The 23,989-nt window shown below is 41.9% G+C and overlaps 1 protein-coding gene across 9 annotated transcripts in view; it reads right to left on the minus strand.

Moving 5' to 3' along the window:
- Positions 1–23,989, minus strand: part of PLCB4 (phospholipase C beta 4) — a 483,912-nt gene that overhangs the window by 186,486 nt on the left and 273,437 nt on the right. For all 9 annotated transcript variants that reach the window (XM_070381997.1, XM_070381991.1, XM_070381995.1 and 6 more), the window contains one exon: positions 12,413–12,511. In XM_070381997.1, coding sequence (XP_070238098.1) covers positions 12,413–12,496 — 84 coding nt within the window. In that variant the 5' untranslated portion in view covers positions 12,497–12,511. The remainder of the gene's footprint in view (positions 1–12,412; positions 12,512–23,989) is intronic.

The following is a 23,989-nucleotide window of genomic DNA, read 5'->3' on the forward strand; positions in this document are numbered from 1 at the left end:
GACAAACAAATCTACAGCATTTTAGAAAAGAAAGACAAAGGTAATTGATTATGCAGCAAAAGCTGATGTAATTACAGAGAAAAGAAAAAGAAGTTGAGGATGACTAAACTGAAAATTTAATAAGGCATTCATAAGGGAAAATGATGGAGCTAAAAGTAATTACCCAAAACGGAAAGTATCACCATGACCGTCAAAATTAATGTGCTATTCATTCCTATGTATCCTTATTTGTCTTTCAAGCTAGGTGTCTGCAAACTATAGCCCCTGCTTTTGAAAACACAGTTTTCTTGGAACTTACACTCATCTATGGACTGTTGAATGTTCTATGACTGCTGCCATGCTACAAAATAGTCGTGACAAAGACCATATGACTTTGCAAAACTTAAAATATATAATATCTGGTCCGTTTCAGAAAAAGTGTGCTCACCCCTGTTCTATGCCTTTCCAGTGTGAAATGACTGACTACATAAAGACTACCTACGATAACAGTGGTTGATTGCAGAGAGGGCCATACCCCTTCACCCCTCCTGAAACCACACTCCTTCCAAGGTAACTTGGCAGCCCCTTCTGCTTTGCAAAGCAGGTCCCCACCTGCTTTGCTCTAGAGCAGGCAGCAGAAACAAGCAGGAAAGAGCGTGTCCCATCTGCTTGCAGGAGGTTGACAGAAGGTAGGGTGGAGATGAGATGGTCCTTCAAGACCATCCTAAATCAATCGGCCCCCAAGTTGGACCAGCAAACATTTGAGTGTGCCCAGTCCAGCCCAGATGGCTGACCCACAGAATCAATGACTATAATTAATAAATGACCATCAAAATTAATGTGCTATTCATTCTTCTGTATCCTTATTAATAAATGGCTGCGGTCTTAAACCACTGAAGGGTGTTAGAACATGCCATCCCAAAATATGCCACTTTGCATATGGATTATTCTGAGTCTAAAGCAAATGGAAATCAACAGGTGCAGAAAGAAGCCTTGTCAGAGCTTCCCTCATCTAATTAAAAGCAGAAACTTCTGAGAAATAAGGACTTCCATGGAGCCTAGCTCCAGGGAGTTTGTAGCCATGAAGAAGACAGAAAGTCAGCACCAAGATGAGTCTGCACAAACCTGACTAAAATACCTTGATCTTGCATTAGTTTCACCATGTATACTTACGTTCCCACAATTTTCTACTCCTAGACGCCCACTGAGACAGGTGAAAGGACTGGCCCAAGGTCGTAACTTGTAAATGTCAGGGTCAAGGCTCCAATCAGAGTCTTTTGCCTTCAGGTCCACTTACTTCCAAGAACTTTCCAAACGATACAGACCTTTGATTAAAGACCTCCTGCTCTGGTTGCTAATGGGCTCTAAGCTCTGGGGGTTTGAGGGCACAAATGACATTATCCGCACTGTTGTTTCAAAGGCCAGTCAAGAGGAAGGAATGGGCCTGGGTGTTCTTGCAAAAAGCCTGGCTAACACTAGCTCCTGCGGCTTTGTTCCAGCAAGGTTAAGGGATTGAGCGCTCAACTAGGGCCACACCTGTTCCATCAAATGGGGAAGAAGGCGCAAGAGGACAACAGCAGGACGGCTGTGAGGAGGCGGGGGTAACATCAGAGGCACCCCAGAGGAAGTGCACACTCTTCAGACACATCTGCTTCCTAGCTCCCCTTTTCTAGCACTGAGATGTGAAGAAAACTGCCTATGGGGAAACACCCAGTAAGAGGAAGAACTAAGACTCCAATTCATCTTAAATCAGACTTCTGGTGTTCTCGAACCTGACTCTGTATCCCCAGAGTGCCCTCCCTCTCCTCTTACAAATCCATTCTCCGCACAGCTAAACTGTTACCAGAATGTAAACCAGATCACATCAGTCCTTGTGAAAATGGCTCCCATAACACTCAGAAAGAAATCCAAGTTCCCCACCCACATCATACAACCTCCGAGTCTCACACTCAAGTGTGTGTCCAAGTCTCTTGAAGGACTTGTTAAAACATATGCTGCTGGACCCATCCCCAGAGTGTCCATCAGATGGGCCTGAGAATCTGCATTTCTTTAAAAAAAAAAAAACATTATTTTTGGCTGTGTTGGGTGTGCAGGCTCTTAGTTGCTTGCAGCACATGGGATTTTAGTTCCCTGGCCAGGGATTGAACTGGTGTCCCCTGCATTGCCAGGCAGATTTTTAACCAGTAGACTACTAGGGGAGTCTCTAGAGTCTGCATTTCTAATAAAGTTCTAGGTGATGCTGATGATGCTTGTTTGGGAACGACTTTCAGAACTGCTGTACATGATGAGGCTTCTGCCTACTTCTCAGATTTCTGTTTATACATCATGCCCCCACTCACGATGCCCACTCCAGCCAGGATGCCAACAATGGCCCTGGGAGTGGAGGACGGAGAAAGGAACAGAATGTCTCCATTTGTTCACCCTCTTGAGTAATTTACTACGCTTGTCAACTCCCCCTTCTGAGCAATTTATTTTTAACTAAAACCTAGGTGATTTCTGTATACGCAAACTGTTTCTTGGGTACAACAAAACATAAAATGATAAGTACTGTTCATTTTAGGGAGAAGAACCACATCAGCACATCCATAAATTACCCATTCTCTGGCCTTCTCTTTGCCAGCATCAGAGCCCACCAGATTCTTGGACTAGAAATCCCAATCGTGTTTCACACTCCTTACTCTTCCTCGCCTTCTAAATCCACTGGGTTAGGAAATCTAATTGATTTCCACCCTGAACCTCTTCTCTGATGTCCTATGTATCTAAATGACTGTTCAGCCAGTCATTCAATCCCACCTCTACTCTCTCAGACACAAGTAATCAGGCATAACCACTTTCCAGTCATATTCAGACCTTCCTCTTTTCCTGCTTAAAACACACACACACAGAACAGTTCACAGCACTTTCAAGATCTAGCGCCAACGCCTTTCTGGAGAGTAGAGCACTTCTAGGGGGACACTGCTCATCTCTGCAGCTGCGGCTCCAGCCTTCACCCTCCCCAACAGCAGCTGGACAAACCACCCCCTGCATCCCACAGCCGGGCCCCTGCCCAAGGATGGACCCTTCCCTCATCTCAGCTGTGCTTTGACCCACTGATGGACTCACCCAAACCAAAGGGGGCTTGCCCTCTGAGGCCTCCTCAGTCCCCCAGACCCACTGCTCAGGTGGTCTCCTGACCCCACAAGAGGCACAACCCACTACTTCCCTATCACAGCGTGACTGTCAGGAGAGCGGGGCTGAGGGTGGAATGACACCGAGGGCTGCATGCTGAGGGCCTGCAACGTCAAACCGAGATGCCGGGATGCACGTCCGCGGATGAAACAGTGACACGCCACGTTTTTTGTTTTGTTTTACACGTCCAGTTCTAGCAGGCCCTGGCGTCAGAAGACAGCAGGATGAAGCCGATAACTGAGCTCATCATCTACCAGGCACATGTAGTATAGGTTCCTTAGGATAAAAATTCAGAAATGGAACTCCATGGAACTCATTTCCCTACTTCTCCTCCCCTTTCCCAATGTGAAATTTACTATATTTGGTTTTGTGATTGGCTATAAATAATGGACACAAGTCTCTATTTCATGCACCATCAACTATCAACATTTCCTCCCACTGAGACTATAAAGCCTCTGGTTTTTCCTCTGACTCCAACCATTTCTACTTTCCAAGACCTATCTGTACCCTTACTTTGCACTGACAGAGGTAACAGATTTTTTTCATTCTGTTCTGTCAATAATAATTAAATATCATGTCTACTGTTAGGTTGACTCTAAGCATCAAAAGACTAATGAATGTGATTGTAACTGTTATTATCATTATCATGACTCTATAAGTATCCATCATTGTAAACATAAGTAATAGGCTACAATTCCACCCTCTACATTTTGAGCCAGATATCCTGACTCCATGGGTACAATTCAGTTTAAACTATCCAAAACCTGAGAATGAGATAAAAATATGGCTATGTATTAATATCCATTACATATTTTACAGGAGCAATGTCTACAGGGCCTCTCCAAGGATGATTTATTTCTATAGAAGAATGTCCCCTTTTTTTGATGTGAACCATTTTCAAAGTCTTTATTGAATTTCTTACAGTATTGTCTCTGCTTTATGTATTGGTTCCTTAGCTGTGAGACGTGTAGGATCTTAGCTTCCCAACCAGGAAGCGGACCCATATCCCCTGCGTTGGAAGGCAAAGTCTTAACCACTGGTCCACCAGTTTAGTCCAGGAAATTTACCGTTCTCTAGGGCAGGGACATGGGCTTCCCAGGTAGGGCTAGTGGTAAAGAACCCACCTGCCAGGAAATTTACCGTTCTCTAGGGCAGGGACATGGGCTTCCCAGGTAGGGCTAGTGGTAAAGAACCCACCTGCCAATGCAAAGACTTAAGAGACACCAGTTCAATCCCTGGGTGGGGAAGATCCCCAGAGAAGGAAATGGCAACCCACTCCAGGATTCTTGCCTGGAGAATCCCATGGACAGAAGAGCCTGGAGGGCCACAGTCCATGGGGTTGCAAAGAGTCGGACACGACTGAAGTGACAGCACAGCACAGGGCAGTGACTGGTTTAGCATCTGCCTGACAAAACACCTTGTCTCTCTTCCTCCGGTGCTCTCACAACGAGCTTTATCCTCCTGCTAGTGCCGTCACTGAAGACCTAAATCAATCTGCAAGTCGAAGTACACTCTGTGCGGGTGGTGCTTTTGGCCTTCTGAACATTACACTTGGACGACTCCGCGCTGCAGTAATGGACAGCCCAGGCGTGTAGGCTGCCTGGGCCTTGGGAGTGCCCCTGAGGCCTACAGCCCAGCTTCGGAGCTGCCTTGGAGACAGCCACATTCAGCCTGTTCCACTCAGCCCTACTTCAGCTTCGACTGATCTGCCATTTCCATATTCCTCTGGGGTTGGCAACTGCCTTAACTGTTTCTGTTTTCCTAGCAGCGGTTGTGATGTCTGTGTGCAGGGGAGGCTATTGAGGGTTTCCGTAGGAGGAGCTAATAAACACCAAGGCTTAGCCAGAAAAGGCACTCCATTTGGGCAGCTTGCCTCAGACACAGAGTCCCAGGCGAGGAAAAAGGCAGCCCAACCCACTCTGGGATCTGGGGTGTGGGGACAGTGGCAGCTGAGGGGAGTCATCTAATAAGACATCTAAATCTCTGCTCCGGCTACCACTGAGAAGAAATGGCTGATGAAACTGTAGATTCCAATTAAGTGAACTGAGAGTTCCTTCTGCACGTTGGGAAAAGAGGATGGTATTTTAAAATCTGCCTGTAGTTTGAGTTGATTGTCTAGAAAATTGTGCTGTCCAATAAGATAGCCACCAGCCACATGTAGCTATGTAAATTTTAATTAACATTAAGATTAATAAACTCAGTTCCTCAGTCCCACTGGCCACATTTTTTTTTTCAAATGCCAAACTAAATTAATTTTGTTAAGAGAAACTGTTGCACTCTAAGAAAAATGAGTGCAGTCTAGATTTTGTGCTTGGGTTAGGAGGGAAAGGGGCTTCCCAGGTGGCTCAGTGGTAAAAAGTCCACCTGCCAAGCAGGAGACCCAGGGTCTTGAAGGTCCCCTGGAGAAGGAAATGGCAACCCACTCCAGTATTCTTGCCTGGAGAATTCCACGGACAGAGGAGCCTGGGGGGCTGCAGTCCATGGGGTCGCAAAGAGTCGGACACAATTTAGCAACTAAATGACAGCCGCAAACAGGAGGGAAAAACCCTGAGATTACCAACCATGTATCACAATCCTCTTAACATGTGGTAAGAGCAGCCAGGGTACAGACCATGTCCATCATTGCAAATTTCTGCTGGTGACCACTTCTCGAGAAGGACAACAGACCACTTTGCTTTCAAGGGATAAACGTCTTCAAACTTTTGGTTTGTTTGTTTTAAGTACATCCGTTCTCTTTCAAGATTATGCAAACGTGAGGTCTCACAAGAGTCTGGACGCAAGAGTTTGAGCTGGACCGGGAGCCACACTGCGCAGGGTGAGAAGGGACCAGAATTCCCCCTCTTCCTCCTGGGCTTGAGAGGGCATTTTTGTTGTTTTCATTTGGAGAGGAGGAATTTCATATGGGGAAAAAGGAAAAGGGTGAATTATGAATTAGAAAAGGATTCTGAGGGAGAGGTCAAAAAGTGAAAGAAAAATAACAACAACAGGTCTCTTGGAAGAGCGGGGTGAAAAAGAAGGTGGCACAGAGACAGCTGTCGGCCCGACTGAGATTTACTCCTCAGGATCTCCACTGTGTCCTGCTGAGTGCTGGAATTCGCCTCTGCTCCCACCAAACCTTTAATAAAGGCCTGTTTCACACAGCGCCCTTGTTCCTGAGGTTTGGGGACATAATGTGTTTAGGGAGGGAGATAAACGGGAGCAGGGGGCAGCCCTGGGAACAGAGTGACAAGGAAGCACTGGGAAGGGACCTCCCTGGCGGCCCAGCAGCTGAGGCCCCACGCGCCCACTCAGAGACCGAGGGTTCTGGCCTTGTTTGCGGAAATGGGATCCCGCACGAAGCACAGCGCAGGCCAAAAAGTTAAAAAATGAAGTAGGTCAGATGCTATACTTAAGAGCAGTCACAATAAAAATAAAAGGCAGGCACTGAGGAGATGAGTATTTCGAGGATGCTGTAAGTACCAAGGACTTCTAGGAAAGGCTGGGGAGGGTTCTCATAGCCAGGAGACAGGGTCTTCCAGCTTTTAATAAGAACCCAGAAGGGAAGTTAGGAAGCCAGCGGAATCAGAAACACGTGGGCTGCACGCATACTGCCGTTCCTCTCCTCTGCAAGAGAAACGTCTCTGAAGATTTTTGCATCACTTGTTGCATTACTTAGAAAACAAAACAGGTTTTGCATGTAAGTAATTTAAAAGTCAAGTAAAGTTAGATAAAGAGCTACTGAAGCGGCATGAGAATACAATCAGAGGCTACAACGCAGGCTGCAGTTTCTGAAATTTGGGGCTACCTCAAAAGAAATCCTTCAGCAGAAATAGTAAAATAATACTTAAATACAGTTGCACTGGTTACATTTCTTGTCAAAAGAACACATATTTTTAAAACAGTGTTTAGTGAGTATTTTTATTTTTTTAATCTGACCTAGTGAATGCTCACCCACTGATTTGAACACTTCCCTGCCTTCTTCAAACCAACACGTGGAACACAATTTAATGTTTACCCGATCCCTGGGGCCGTCATGATAACGTTAGCTGCCACACCGTGCTGAAGGCATTCAACCCTTCCTTCACAAAAGGCCCCTTTGCTGTGGCATTTGTGGCATGATCAGGTTGTGTTCTAATTCCTGTTCCTCCCACTTGCTGTCAGTTGTCATTTCTCACTGCTGTTCAGGCAAAAAACTGTAGAAACAAGCCTTATCTATTTACATTTTGTTGCCTTAAATATTTTAATGGCCGTGGCTCCAAAGAACCAACTCTTACAAGATAGGAAAATACAGTTGACCCTTGAACAACATGGGATTTTAGGGGTGCCAACCTCAGTTCAGTTCAGTTCAGTTCAGTCAGTCAGTCGTGGCCGACTCTTTGCGAATCGCAGCACGCCAGGCCTCCCTGACCATCACCAACTTCACTCAGACTCACGTCCATCGAGTCAGTGATGCCATCCAACCATCTCATCCTCTGTCGTCGCCTTCTCCTCCTGCTCCCAATCCCACCCAGCATCAGAGTCTTTTCCAATGAGTCAACTCTTTGCATGAGGTGGCCAAAGTACTGGAGTTTCAGCTTTAGCATCATTACTTCCAAAGAAATGCCAAGGCTGATCTCCTTTAGAATGGACTGGTTGGATCTCCTTGCAGTCCAAGGGACTCTCAAGAGTCTTCTCCAACATTACAGTTCAAAAGCATCAATTCTTTGGCGCTCAGTCTTCTTCACAGTCCAACTCTCATATCCATACACGACCACAGGAAAAACCATAGCCTTGACTAGACGGACCTTTGTTGGCAAAGTAATGTCTCTGCTTTTCAATATGCTATCTAGGAGGGCAATCAAAAATCTGACTATAACTTTACGGTCAGGCCTCCATATCCGCTGTTTCCACAGATTCAGCCCTCTGAGGACTGCAAGCTTCTAAGGTAGGCATTTGGGCTTCCCCGGTGGCCCAGTGGGAAACAATCCAATGCAGGAGATGCAAGAGATGTGGGTTTGATCCCTGGGTAGGGAAGATCCCTGGAGAAGGAAATGGCAACCCACTCCAGGACTATTGCCCGGGAAAGCCCATGGACAGCGGAGCCTGGCAGGCTACAGCCCACGGGGTTGCGAAGAGTTGGACACAACTTAGAACTAAACAACAACAACAAAAAATGGTAGGTATTTATTGGGAAAAAAATCTGTGTAAAAGTGTACCGTGAAATTGTTCATGTTCAAACCTATGTTGTTCAAGGCTCAACTGTAATAAGCAAAGCTGGCTACAGTCTGTTTGAAACACTCTTTGGCTTTCTGACTTTAATAAAGGGAAACCTCACTAAAACGGAGTTGGGAGGCCAGGAGGGGGAGCTCTCACAAGCGACCACTGCATGTAACTACATTTAACCTCTTTGAAATGACCTTCTCTAAGGAACTGAAAGCCAGGAAGTCTTTTTTAATTATCTTCTGGATTTCCAGAGCCTGGGAAACTGCCTCAGAATTATCAGTTACAGAGAAGAATCATCACTGGAGAGAACCATCAAATGAATACAGGCCCCCCAAAGGAAAAGATGTTACATGGCCTCTCCCACAAGAAGTCAACCAGCCCAGCAGATCGCCCGTGAGCAGCAGCCACTCCGCACCCCCTCACTTTTCTCCAGTGGATTTTTATTCAAAACAACCCTTCCCAACTTCCTTTTTCTCTCAACAATACTGTTGCCCTCCTTCATTAGCTGGACTTGTTAATGGCTTTTTTTTTTTCCAGTCTTTATTGAATTTGTTACAATATTTCTTCCACTTTATGTTTCCTGGACTTTTGGCCACGTGGCATGTAGGACTGTCGTTTCCTGACCAGGGAGAGAACCAGTACCCGCTACCTTGGAAGGCAAAGTCTGAACCACTGAACCACCAGGGAAGGTCCCTTGTCAATGGCTTTTACTATAGCGTGTTTGTCTCAAATTGCAATTCCTCTGCTATTCCTAAATAAACACATTTTTGCTGGTAAGTAACTTTTATTTTTAAGGTCAACACCAATTTTATACGTTTCATGAAGAGATATATTTAAGAAGCTAAATTTTTTTTTACTTCTCATCCTAGTAAAATAGCACTAAAGAAAGTTGAAAGCTTAATGAGATTGTATTTAATACTTGTTATGATCTCTTTTCTTCTAGCTTTATCTCATTTTCAGAGGAACCTGGAAGAAAGCAAATGCCTTTAGAAAGTCATCAGTATTTTCTAAATATAAGTGAGTTGTGATGATTAATAACTAAAACCAAAAAACCATCATGAGAAATAAAAATGATAGGATGATGATAAACTTCCAGTTTATCAAATCACATTACAATTTACCCCAAAAAAGTACTTTTTCTTTAATAGGTTTCTGCTTATATGACAACAAAAGAAACTCTCAGCCAGTGACTACATTTAATCTCTACAAAATGACCTTATCTGAGGAACTGAAAGCCAGGAAGTATTTTTAAGTTATCCTATAGATTTTCAGAGCCTGGGAAACTGTCTCAGAAAACTGCAAATCTTTCAGGGTACTCTAGCAGATTCAGGGAGAGATGTCTCTTGTCAGCTCACAATGAAGGGCAATTGTGATCATCGTGGCGGCACGGGTACTCAGTCTAGACCCGGTGTACCTGGGAGAAAGCTTGGAAATGCATCCAAGCTAGTCTTGGCTTTCTTTGCCAAGGTGTGAGAAGTGGACGAAAGTAGGCAAGTGAATTTACTTTGTGGGCTTCCCTCATAGCTTAGTTAGAAAGGATCCGCCTCCAAAGCAGGACACCCCGGTTCAATTCCTAGGTCGGGAAGATCCGCTGGAGAAGGGATAGGCTACCCACTCCAGTATTCTTGGGCTTCCCTGGTGGCTCAGCTGATAAAGAATCCACCTGCAAAGCAGGAAATCTGGGTTCGATCCTTGGGTTGGGAAGATCCCCTGGAGAAGGGAAAGGCTACTCACTCCAGTATTCTGGCCTAGAGAACTCCATGGACTATACAGTCCATGGGGTCGCAAAGAGTCAGACACAACTGAGCAACTTTCACTTCTTCACTTCAGGTTTGAACTATATCAAATTGTTGATACTGATCATTTTTAACCTAAAAGATGAAAATGTAACATGATTTAGCCTAATATTTTGAATGTGTTGAAGTACAGATTTTCATATGGATCTCAGGGATTACTATGTCCTCTCACCTTTTCAATTATCAAGAAAATGTACAAACTATAATAAAACCAGACTGGGTTGGGATCAATTACATCTAAAATCCCTTTTGACATTAGATATCTAATATAGATATACAGTGAATCTGGCAGTTGCAGGCATTCTGCTAGTCCCTGGAGAGAAAAAGATAAGTAAAATATGGCCCTTGACCTCAAGAAACTCAGGGTATACTACGAGAGATAAAAAAATTAAATAAAAAGGTGAGTACAGTGTAATATGTGCAAGGATACATTAGAGGTAGCACAGCTGCTAAGTCACTTCAGTCGTGTCCGACTCTGCGCGACCCCATAGACGGAAGCCCACCAGGCGCCCCCATCCCTGGGATTCTCCAGGCAAGAACACTGGAGTAGGTTGCCATTTCCTTCTCCAATGCATGAAAGTGAAAAGTGAAAGTGAAGTCGCCCAGTCGTGTCTGACCCTCAGCGACCCCATGGACTGCAGCCCACCAGGCTCCTCCATCCATGGGATTTTCCAGGCAAGAGTACTGGAGTGGGGTGCCATTGCCTTCTCCAAGAGGTAGCACAGAGGAATGATCAATTCTTATTGAATGGGTCAAGGAAGATATTAAAGAATAAAGATTTCTCATTTGGGTTCTAAAGGATGAATAGGAATTTGCCAGTGAAACAAGGAGGGATAAGTGCATTTCAGGAAAAGGCAGCAGTATATACAAAGCATGAAATAGAATAGTTCATTGGGGAAATTGTAAGTGTATTGTTAATGTTCAAACCAAGAATGTGCATAGAAAACTAGTGGGGAACAAGATTGGAGAATTAGGTAAGAGTCAAATTATGGAAGGCCTTGTATTTCATTCTGATGCATTTCCTTCATCCTATAATACAATAGAAAGTCATGGAAGCATTTTAAATAGAGGAAGAAGAGGTTCTGATTTACATTTTCAAAAGATTACTCTATGTTGATGGAAGAGGAAAAAAAAAAAAAAGAGAGAGAGTAGAAAAAGAGTAGAAAAAAACTACCAAGGAGTTAAGAGTGGTTGCCTCCAGGTGGTAGAAAACTGTTTTCTGTTTCTTCTTATAGCAGAATGTGGTTTTCTGTTCTTTCAGAGAAGCAGTAAAGCTTCAGTCATATAAGTAACTGTCACCCTAAAACGCCGATTCACTACAGAGAACACTGACCACATTTGAGTCCATCCTTTTCTTTCCTCAATTTTGTTTACACAAAGCAACTATGGTGCAAACCAAGAAAGCATCATGCTACACACGTGGAAAAACCAAGTCAACTAATCACTGAGTCGTGTCAGCCCATAGACCTCAGGAGAAAAGCCTGATGATGTGAAGCTCTGGGAAGCCACATATCATATATTCCATGGATTTTGAAAGGAACCAATTCTGACTCTACATGAAGTCTGAGCAGGTTTTGCATCTTACTTCACCGTAGAGGCAATAGAGTTTCATCACATACCCCTCCCAAAGTCTCTTCAAAGTCAAGTAAAATCTAAGAAAAACAACATATTAACAATGCAAAGGGGCTGAATAGACTGGGGAACCCAAGCCCCTGGTTTCTAGAAAATCTGGAGCCACCGCCTCCTTGCAAGGGCACAAGCAATAAATGGTAGAAGCAGAAGTACGCAAAGCTTCGGTTAACTTGGTCTGTATAAATGAGACGAGCAAAGCAAGTGACCAGCACAAAGTCTGATCGCTATTACATGTATGACAAATAGAAAGTTTTATGAGGAAAGAATGCCTAAAGCACTTGATTAAGCAAAAACTATCAGTCCATGAAACCCATCTGTAAAATAAGCATAATTGTGGCAATGACCTAATAAGGTCATTGTAAGGAGTTGAACAAATACTACATAGGAAGTGCTTAGAAAGTTTTCTGGCACACATTGAGCACACGATAATTTATACTGTCATCATCCTTATTATAGCTGGCGCAGAGACAGTGCTCAATAAATTATACTATTATTATCATTATTATTATCTCATAACTTTGACTCTTTCCAACTATTCCAACTCATAAATCTCCAAGATGTTCTTACTTATGTCAAATACTATTTACTCAATACTGTAATTAAATTAAAATGAAAAAATCATGTTTTGAGAGAAAAGATTAATAACACTCCCTTACCTCTTCATATCTGTCAAAAACTGCTCCTTCTTGCAAAAAGGAAGGAACTTCCTTCTGCCAATTAAATTCATAAGGTTTGGCCATGATTAGAGTCAAGACCTGAAAATGAAAAATATATAATGAGTGTACACAATTAAAAAAACAAGTGCACAGCATAGGTTAATCACTTGATATTTATGTGTTTGCAAAAGCTTTGCTTCATACACATAGACTAAGTCCGTTAACTGACTTTTGGTTTTTTTTTCCTTCTTCTCTTCATCTGACCCTGAATCGCCTTGTCCTGGTTGCTACACCTAAAGAAATAACATGAAGAAATAACGGAGGTGATCATTTGGAAGGCTTCCCCTTTCTCTTCAAATCCTATAAAGTAATTTTATACATAAAATCTGAAGTCTTTGAATGAAACACACACACACAGACACAGCTAAACTTATACATAGGATAGGTAGGGTGCAAAGAGTGAGTGGTTCTATAAGCCTGCATTAGACTGTTTTTCCCTCCTTCCCGTTATCTTGTATCTGCTTTCTTTATAAAGGGGGCTCATATTTCTTTATTCTATTTTTTCCCTCTTATTATTTGTGAGGTTTATTTTTCATTTTAAATTTTCTATTAGGAAAATTCTTAAATTTTTAACACTCATACATCTTCTATTCTGCCAATATCTGGAATTTAAAATATCCCACACCCTAAAATGTTTTTTATTTCCCTTCATTCCATATTTCCTTCCCTCCTGCTACTGCTGCTGCTAAGTCGCTTCAGTCGTGTCTGACTCTGAGACCCCATGGACGGCAGCCCACCAGGCTCCGCCATCCCTGGGATTCTCCAGGCAAGAACACCAGAGTGGGTTGCCACTTCCTTCTTCAATGCATGAAAGTGAAAAGGGAAAGTGAAGTCACTCAGTCGTGTCTGACTCTTCGCGCCCCCATGGACTGCAGCCTACCAGGCTCCTCCATCCATGGGATTTTCCAGGCAAGAGTACTGGAGTAGGGTGCCATTCCTTCCCTCCAGCACTTCCTATATAGATATAATCCTAGATTTTAATGCTAGATCATAACTTCCTTATCGTTTTCTTTTCTTTTTCTTTTCTTTTGGGGAAAATGGAAACAGAAAGTTCAAAGACCATCTGATAGAAGCACTTAAAGAAAAGCCACCAGAAGGATGGGAATAATTGAAGTGACAGTACAAGAAAATTTCTGAAATCTAACATGTGTGTCCTCAATATGAAAAAAATCAAGTGATGCAGGTGGTATAAATGGTAGTGGAACATACACACAACTAAATATATCTTGAGGTGAAACTAATCGTGAAAGATTTAATGTATTATATATTCTGTCAAGAAGGGAAAAAAAACTTAGAAATAGGAGATGTGGGAAATAAGATATTGGAAGGAAGAAAGAATGAAGAAAGTTTTAAAAAAGAGACAGTTTACTCTTAAGTTTTATATCTTTTACAAAAAGAAGAAATGAAAGTACAAGAAAAAGATAAGGAAATTACAATGTAGTATCCAAATCTCAGATTACATTGATACAAGAGGTGCTGGAGGGAAGGAAATATGGAACAAAGGGCAACAAAAGCATTTTAGGGTGTGGATATAGGTAATTAAAATTCTAAATATTGGCAGAAAAATAGATCAATTATGAGTGTTAAAAATTTAAGAATTTTCTTCACAGAAAATATAAATGCAAAGTATAACTTCCAAGTTAATAAGAGGAAAAAACAGAACAAAGAAATGTGAGCCTCCATTAAAAAGATAAAAGATGTGGGAAAAGAAGGGGAAAAAAGAAGAACACACAATAATCAGGAAACACAAAGTAAAATTACAATACATTACTAATTCTAATAAATATGAATTTTCTAAATTCATTTATAAAAGAAAGAGCCTTTCAAATTAGGAAGCATTATAGTTGTATACCAGAAATATTTATAAAATGAAAGCTATATAGGAAGTTTAAAAATGAAGATATAACAGACACAGGTTAGGAAGGAAGCAGGTATAAAAATAATATTAGACAAAATACACTTCAAGGAAAAAAGAAAGAGATAATGAGAAGTCACATGAAGAGAAGGGGTGATAAAAATTATTTAAAAGTGATTAATATTTAACATGCGACCACAGAGCAACAAAATATCTATTGAAAAACTGAAAATACAAAGAATAAATGGCAAAGTCACAAACAGATAACAATTCTCAGAAATTAATGGAAGACTATTGAGGATCTTATTATCACACATAGAAATTTAACGAAACAACTTAAATAACTCAGTCAGTCAGTCAGTTCAGTCGCTCAGTCGGGTCCGACTATTCGTGACCCCATGGACTGCAGCACGCCAGGCCTCCCTGTCCATCACCAACTCCTGGAGTCCACCCAAACTCATTTCCATTGAGTTGGTGATGCCATCCAACTGTCTCACTCTCTGTCATCCCCGTCTTCTCCCGCCTTCAATCTTTTCCAGCATCAAGATCTTTTCCAATGAGTCAGTTCTTCGCATCAGGTGGCCAAAGTATTGGAGCTTCAGCTTCAGCATCAGTTCTTCCAATGAACACCCATGACTGATATCCTTTAGGATGGACTGGTTGGATCTCCCTGCAGTCTCAGGGACTCTCAAGAGCCTTCTCCAACACCATAATTCAAAAGTATCAATTCTTTGGCACTCAGCTTTCTCTATAGTACAACTCTCACATACATACATGACTACTAGAAAAACCATAACATTGACTAGATGGACCTTTGTTGGCAAAATAATGTCTCTGGTTTTTTACTATGCTGTCTAGGTTGATCACAGCTTTCCTTCCAAGGAGCAAGCGTCTTTTAATTTCATGGCTGCAAATATCATCTGCAGTGATTTTGGAGGTCCCCAAAATAAAGTCTGTCACTGTTTCCACTGTTTCCCCTCCTATTTGCCAGGAAGTGATGGGACTGGATGCCATGATCTTAGTTTTCTGAATGTTAAGTTTTAAGCCAACTTTTTCACTCTCCTGTTTCACTTTCATCAAGAGGCTCTTTAGTTCTTCACTTTCTGCCATAGGGGTGGTATCATCTGCATATCTGAGGTTATTGATATTTCTCCTAGAAATCTTGATTCCAGCTTGTGCTTCCTCCAGCCCAGCATTTCTCTTGATGCATTCTGCATATAAGTTAAATAAGCAGGGTGACAATATATAGCCTTGACGTACTCCTTTTCCTATTTGTAACCAGTCTGTTGTACCATGTCTATTTCTAACTGCTGCTTCTTGACCTGCATACAGATTTCTCAGGAGGCAGGTCAAGCGGTCTGTTATTCCCATCACTTTAAGAATTTTGTGGATTTTTTAAGAACTGTGGATCACAGTTTGTTGTGATTCACACAGTCAAAGGCTTTGGCATAGTCAATAAAGCAGAAGTAGATGTTTTTCTGGAACTCTCTTTCTTTTTTGATGATCCGACATGTGTTGGCAATTTGATCTCTGGTTTCTCTGCCTTTTCTAAATCCAACTTGAACATCTGGAATCTCAGGGGTCATATATTGTTGAAGCCTCGCTTGGAGAATTTTGAACATTACTGCATTACTTTGCTAACATGTGAAATGAGTGCAATTGTGCAGGAGTTTGAGCATTCTTTGGCATTGCCTTTCTTTGGGATTGGAATGAAAACTGACCTTTTCCAGTCCTATGGCCACTGCTGTGCCTTCCAAATTTGCTGACATATGGAGTGCAGCACTTTCACAGCATCATCTTTTAGGATTTGAAATAGCTCAACTGGAATTCCATCACCTCCACTAGCTTTGTTCATACTGATGATGCTTCCTAAGGCCCACTTGACTTCACGCCCCAAGATGTCTGGCTCTAGGTGAGTGATCACACCATCGTGATTATCTGGGTCATGAAGATCTTTTTTGTCTAGTTCTTCTGTGTATTCTTGCAACCTCTTCTTAATATCTTCTGCTTTTGTTAGGTCCATACCATTTCTGTCCTTTAGTGTGCCCATCTTTACATGAAATGGTCCCTTGGTATCTCTAATGTTCTTGAAGAGATCTCTAGTCTTTCCCATTCTATTGTTTTCCTCTGTTTCTTTGCATTAATCACGGAAGAAGGCTTTCTTATCTCTCCTTGCTATTCTTTGGAACTCTGCATTCAAATGGGTATATCTTTCCTTTTCTCTTTTGCCTTTTCCTTCTCTTTACATAGGTATTTGTAAGGCCTCCTCAGACAACCATTTTGCCTTTTTGCATTTCTTTTTCTTGGGGATGGTCTTGATCACTGCCTCCTATACAATGTCATGAACCTCCGTCCATAGTTCTTCAGGCACTCTATCAGATCTAGTCCCTTGAATCTTTTTGTCACTTCCACTGTACAATCGAAAGGAATTTGATTTAGATCATACTTGAATGGTCTAGTGGTTTTTCTTACTTTCTTCCATTTAAGTCTGAATTTGGCAATAAGGAGTTCATGATCTAAGCCACAGTCAGCTCCTGGTCTTGTTTTTGCTGTACAGAGCTTGACTGTATAGAGCTTCTCCATCTCTGGCTGCAAAGAATATAATCAATCTGATTTCAGTATTGACCATCTGGTGATGTCCATGTGTAAAGTCTTCTCTTGTGTTGTTGGAAGAGGGTGTTTGCTATGACCAGTGTGTTCTCTTGGCAAAACTCTGTTAGTCTTTGCCCTGCTTTATTCTGTACTCCAAGGCCAAATTTGCCTGTTACTCTAGGTATTTCTTGACTTCCTACTTTTGCATTCCAGTCCCCTATAATGAAAAGGACATCTTTTTTGGGTGTAATTTCTAGAAGGTCTTGTAGGTCTTCAGAGAACCATTCAACTTCAGCTTCTTCATTCAATTTCATTAGTGGTCGTGGCATAGAGTTGGATTTCTGTGATATTGAATGGTTTGCTTTGGAAATGAACAGAGATTATTCTGTCATTTTTGAGATTGCACCCAAGTATTGCATTTCAGACTCTTTTGTTGACTGTGATGGCTATTCCATTTCTTCTAAGGGATTCCTGCCCACAGTAGTAGATATAATGGTCATCTGAGTTAAATTCACCCTTTCCAGTCCATTTTAGTTTGCTGATTCTTAAAATGTCAATGTTCACTCTTGCCATCTCCTGTTTGACCACTTCCAATTTGCCTTGATTCATGGACCTAAGATTCCAGGTTCCTATGCAATATTGCTCTTTACAGCATTGGACTTTACTTCCATCACCAGTCACATACAACTGGTTGTTGTTTTGCTTTGACTCCATCTCTTCATTCTTTCTGGTATTATTTCTCCACTTTTCTCCAGTAGCATATTGGGCACCTGCTGACCTAGGGAGTTCACCTTTCAGTGTCCTATCTTTTTGCCTTTTCATAATGTTCAAGGGGTTCTCAAGGCAAGAATACTGAAGCAGTTTGCCATTCCCTTTTTCAGTGGACCATGTTTTGTCAGACCTCTCCACCATGACCCATCCCTCTTGGGTGGCCGTTCAGGGCATGACTCAGTTTCATTGAGTTAGACAAGGCTGTGGTCCATCTGACCAGATTGATTCATTTTCTGTGATTGTGGTTTTCAGTCTGTCTGCCTTCTGATGAAGAAGGATAAGAGGCTTACATAAATTAAATATATTTAAATAATTTAAATGTTACTTTATGCATTTAGCCTCATATCCATATATATCTTTACTTCATTCTCTCTTTGTACCCAACTACCCCACACATATAAGAATATAATCATGATCAGGCCACAGAGAAAAATCTTAGTATTTTTCAGGAGTCAGGAATTACAGATTGCAAAGACACATTTCAGAGCCTTGCCTCCAGTCTCCTTGCTGGTTAACCTGGAATGAAAGCTCTAGCTCTGTCTAGAAAAAAAGAAAGAAAGAAATTACAGTGGCCATGCTTACTGACCACAATTCATTATAGCTTACTGACAAGTGAAGTCACTCAGTCGTGTCTCTTTGTGACCCCATGGACTGTAGCCTACCAGGCTCCTCCATCCATGGGATTTTCCAAGCAAGAGTACTAGAGTAGGTTGCCATTTCCTCCTCCAGGAGATCTTCCCAACCCAGGGATTGAACCTGGGTCTCCCACATTGTAGGCAGACACTTTACCGTCTGAGCCACCAGGGAAGTCAATGACAGAGAGTGTATAAAATCTACACACATAGGAATTAAACACAAACCCACACACACACTTATGAACAATTCTTGAGTTAAAGTATGTCGTCAAAGCAGAAATTATAAACTTCTTAGAAACGAAAGATGGGAATTGTTGTTCAGTCACCAAGTCATATCCAACTCTTCATGTTCCTTGCTCTCCTTCCTACCCCACCCCTTTCTCTGTCACTTGCCAGATTTGAACTAATATATGCATATTCAGAAAAAAGTGACTTTTACTGATTGCTGTTTCATTATTTTCAAGCTATGTATCACATACCTAGGTTGTGATGCGAGTGACAGAGGGACGAGGGCAGGAAGGACGAGGAAGAACCATAAACTCAGCGATGTCCACGATGGAAGGTGGAGTGTAAATACAAAGAGATGGTGAACACGGTGCGAGGTGCTATGTGTAACTTTAACCAAAATATTTAAAAACGTAAAGTGGATGTTTCTCAAAGTTAAAATAAATTTGGCTTAACAAATGAGCAGAACACTTAAACACACCAGTGATCTTGGAAGAAATTGAAAAAAAAAAAAAAATAGCAAAAGATTAGGCCCAGATGGCTTTACAGGTAAGTTCTACCAAATATTCAAGGAAAAGGTAAATCCTGTGCACCTCTGTTTTTTCCAGGATAGTAAAAAAAAAAAAAAAAAAAAGGAGAAGTGCTACCTGACTCATTGCCCAGGTCCTTTATGAGACCCTGACAATGATATCACAAAAGTTAATAAGAAACCAACCAACCCTAAAGCTCATCCTCACAGAGAAAAACCTCTAGCAAAATATGAGCCAGTCTATTCCAGAAAGTTATTGAAAGAAAATGTCAGGATCTTTCCACACTGAAAACATATCAATGTGATGTGCTAAAAAGTCTCATACAGGCACAGGTAACAAGATGATGTGAAGTTGAACATGAGAAGTCTCTAATACATACCATTAAATGAAAACCATATTTTTGTAGGAGGCCATGTAATGGTATGGAATAGGACCAGGGTGACACCATTTACCGAAATACACAGCTACAGTGAACAGTGTAGTACCATTTATGTAAAATCACGCACACACACTTCTTTGGGTATATAATGTTATATATGTGTGTGTATAGATAAGTTATTAATAAGTTTGGAAAGAACCTTCCGAATTTATGACTCTGCTTAGTTCTGGGGAGGGAACAAAGCTCGGGGCTGAAAAACCAAGGTATCTTTCATGTTATCTCTATGTTGGAATTTTATTTATTATAAGAATATGTTCCTTTTGCAAATAAAAAAAGAATGCAATTTCCAAAAAGGAAAAATAAGTTGAACTCATACAGAGAGGTAGATACATGATTCTTTAGCCCCGAATAATTGAAAGCAGACGAAGAGCCCATGAGTTCACATTTCAAGGCAGCTTCTTCACAATAGCAACCGTTGCTGTTTGAAGGAGGAGCATACTCCATTATGTATTACTGACAAGGCTGAAGACTGACGGAAGCATGAAGGGCACGCTAACCAGCCCAGATGAAGTGAGAAGCTTCCTATGGAACGCCAAGGCAGACAAGCCACGTCACATCTGGTGGGAGAAGACAGTCCATCTGTGAGCGGGCAGGTCCATGTGTCTCTCTCCCACAGTGACTGTGACTGGGTCTCCCTTCTTCTCTTTTGCATCTCTGGTCCTCCCCATTGCCTCTCTCTGTGTCTTTCCATGCCCATTTTTCAGAGTCCACACACACAGCCCCTTCATCCAAGGCAGCGTGGACGCAAGCTTCTAGTGTAATGGTGTGCGTTCCTGCCTTTCACATCCTGAAACAGATCTGCAGAGAGAAACAGACCTGCAGACCCCCTCGGGCTGTCGTGGCTGTGTTGTTCAGTGACCTATAATAGGATGAGCTAACTACAGGGACCTAAGTATCAGCATTAAGGACGGAAGAATATACAGCATGGTGGCCTCCCTGGTGGGCAAAACGCCACTCCTCTGCAAATCTTTCGGTGTTCTACGATCTCTCCACTCCTGCCAACCACTCCTTTCAATATTTCCTTTGTTTTTACTTTAAAGGGAATAGCAACAAGAAGCTTTGGATATGAAACGCTCCTACCGAAAATGAAAATGAAAAGATAGCTTATATCAACTTACATCATCTTTCAGCGGTTTAACTCTGGTTCTCCCAGGATCTTTTCAGTAAAAGGACATACAGCAGACATACTCAGTGCAGATGTTTCTCCGATTTTACTACTATCCTTACTACTTAAAGATTCATGTCTATGTGGGATACTAATTTCATCATAAAGGTCTCACTGTGTGAAGGGCATTGGTGGGGCTAATAGTAAGAGAAGGGTAATTTTGACCTTGATCTTGAAAGAGGTTAGCAGTGGAGGTAGGAGCTATTTCACTGCTTGCTTTTTCAGAGCACTGCAAATTCTAAACAAAGTAAGAGGCGTTTTTGAAAAACAACACAGGAATACCCTTAATTTTCCCAATTTTAAATGAGATTGGAGAGGGGGGTGTTGCTCCTTGTACTGTCTGAAATACTTTCTTGGGCATAACTATGACCTACAGACCAGAAAACACTGACCCAACCAGTTGTATTTAATAGCAGTTTGATCCAGATAACTGATCTTTAAATGGGATTAAATGAAGGTGTGTGTCATAGTTCAACTGACTCCACAAAAGTTGAAAGGACAAATAGCTACTTCTTTTAAAAGGCAGGGAGAGAAGAACTGACCACTCTTTAACTATGTCCTTTGTGCAATGATCTCAAAACTCCACCCATAGCTAACTTATATAAAACAAAACCCCAAATGCTTTTACTGCCACCCTAAAGGATCCTCTCCTCCAATTCTCTGGCTTGCCTTGTAAGGCCTCCCTGAAAAGACACTTCAAGGTTCATTGTCTCCTGGAAGAACACCACCTCACCCCCACAGAGCCCACAGGAAATGGTCCTTCGTAAGGAACACGGGAAGTGAGGGAGATTTACACAGAGGATGGGATGTGTAACTCGGTACCTTTTCCAGAGTAAACACCTTGAGCGGCTACTGGAAGGAGGCCAGCGGGCCTTTAAATAGTCTCATTGTTTCTCAGTTCTTATGCAACTGGGGAGGATTAGCTGTTACACTGGCTGTAGAGGAAAAACCTCCCTGGACTGCATGGAGAGGACTAGCAAGAAGGGGAGTCCCCAGGAGACCTTGTTTCTGAGCAAGTGGTACAAAGCTCCATCTAAAGAAGATGATGAGAGAACGAAAGCATCAGTGGGAAGGCCCACCAGGGGGTTCAGGCGGGCTTTGGGGACCCAGATACTCAGTAGGATGTGCCTGTCCTTCACCCAAGAAATGACCTCCTGTCCCCTCATCCGTTCAGCTGGGATGAACCAGGGGAGGACAGCTGTGTCACATCTCAGATCTGCTGTCTGATCTCTTTGGCTAGACCTAGAGGGTGGTCTTCAAAAATTATCAGACCACCTAGCCCAGGTATACTGGCTGGATTATGGAGTCACCTCTGCTCCTTTATGGCAGTTGGGTCAAAACTTGAGCAAATCATTTTTTGTTTCTGGAACTATGTCTCATGTTCTGGTAGAGAGCAGACAGGGGATGTCCATGAAATCAGGTATATTTAAGGAAGATCCAGGGTATGTCAGGCTGAATTGTGGCCCCCAGATGACTCCTATATCCCAGGCTCTGAAACCTGTAAATGTTCTTATATGGCAAAGGAGGACTTTCCAGATGTGATTAAGTTAAGGATCTTACGGGTAGAGAGGTTCCTATGGATCGCCCATCTTCCCAGTGGGCCTGAAATGCTGTCATAAGTCCTGACAAAAGCGAAGCAGAGGGAGGTTCGACAGGGACAAAGGGGAGGCCCTGTGACCACGGAGCCAGAGACTGAGTGATGCAGCTGCAAGCCAAGGAATGACGGCAGTCCCCAGGAGCTGGACAAGGAAGAGATGGATTTTCCCCTTCAGCCTACAGGGGGTGTGTCCTGCAGCACTTTGAGTTTAGACTTCTGGCCTCTAGAACTATGAAAGAATAAATTTCTGTGCTTTCAGCCACTAATTTGTGATAATTTTTTTAACAGCAGCCCAAGGAAATAAGTACAGTGGGCCCACTGAAGCTGGGCATATTTCCTAAAAGGCTCACTTAGCAAGTTGCCAAATTAGTCTGAGAAGGAGAAGACACTGCTCCGCCTTGAAGGGAAGAGCATTCAACATACATTTGTTCAAGTGAATCAAGGAAAGTAGCATAGAATGTCATCTAGAAATGATTTCAGATAACTTCTGTTTTTCTATTCCAATGACCCTTTGAAAAGTACTTCCACAGGATATCTTTCCCCATGATCCAAATGCCCTTTAACAATTTTGCACCTCAACAATAAATACAAAACTTTAAATAAACCTTGCAGCTTCCCCCAAGTCATCCAAGACATTTTCCATTTTTGTGCTTCTATTTGCGAACAAATGAACTCATCTGTAAAAGCGTCTGCTTGCACTTGATAACATATAGCTTTCAAGTAAACAAAAATGCACCATGGCTCAGTTACAGATTTTCTTAAGTGAAACTTTTATCTTTTACCTTCTACCTCCAATAAAAAAGTTCCATAAAGAATTAATCCCTTCCCAATCCAACCATATGAAGTGAAGTGAAGTGAAGTCGCTCAGTCATGTCCAACTCCGCAGCCCCATGGACTGTAGCCTACCAGGCTCCTCCCTCCATGGGATTTTCCAGGCAAGAATACTGGAGTGGGTTGCCATTTCCTTCTCCAGGGGATCTTCCCAACCTGGGATTAGAATCCGGGTCTCCCACATTGTAGGCAGACGCTTTACCGTCTGAGAAAGTCCTATCCAATCATATAAATCCCATCAAACCAAATAAGCCATGGCCTTAAATGAACCCATGTTGACAACAATCAAGGTTGTTTTCCAGAACTCAAAAGGTTTCTTAGTTGAATCTATTAAGCATATTTCAATGTACTGTTCTTCAGTCTTTAAATAAGGTAATCCTTTTATTTCTAAAAACAGATGGGCAGCTACAGCAGATGATTCAGAGCCTTTAATAAATGGCTTTATTTCAAGTAAGAATTTAATTTGACACTGATATATCGCATCATTAATGACAATGTCCCTATTTGCTAAAAATATCTCCGTTTTCATCAAGCCATTAAATAACCTTTTCAAAAGGCATATAAAGGGTGTAGAACTAAGAAAATGATAATAGGCAATGCTGTTGAGGGTTGGAGGTAAGAGAATTCTTGTATGGTTTGATGAAAAAACTTTTCATACATTTCTATAGGCTTGAAAATGTATACAAAATCTATGTACAAAAATACATTCTCCCTGTTCTGCTGTTGATGGGAGAAAAAAATTATCTTTATATGAGCAACAATAAGCAATTGGTTAAATATGCAAGAGTATTTAAGTATTCTATGTCCATTAAAAATAATGCTTTCAATGAATTGTTCTTTGCTGAACAAGAGTATATTTAGAAGAGTTTCCAAAAAT

This window comes from Bos mutus, chromosome 13 (genome assembly GCF_027580195.1).
Source record: "Bos mutus isolate GX-2022 chromosome 13, NWIPB_WYAK_1.1, whole genome shotgun sequence".
In the NCBI taxonomy this organism is placed as follows: Eukaryota; Metazoa; Chordata; class Mammalia; order Artiodactyla; family Bovidae; genus Bos; species Bos mutus.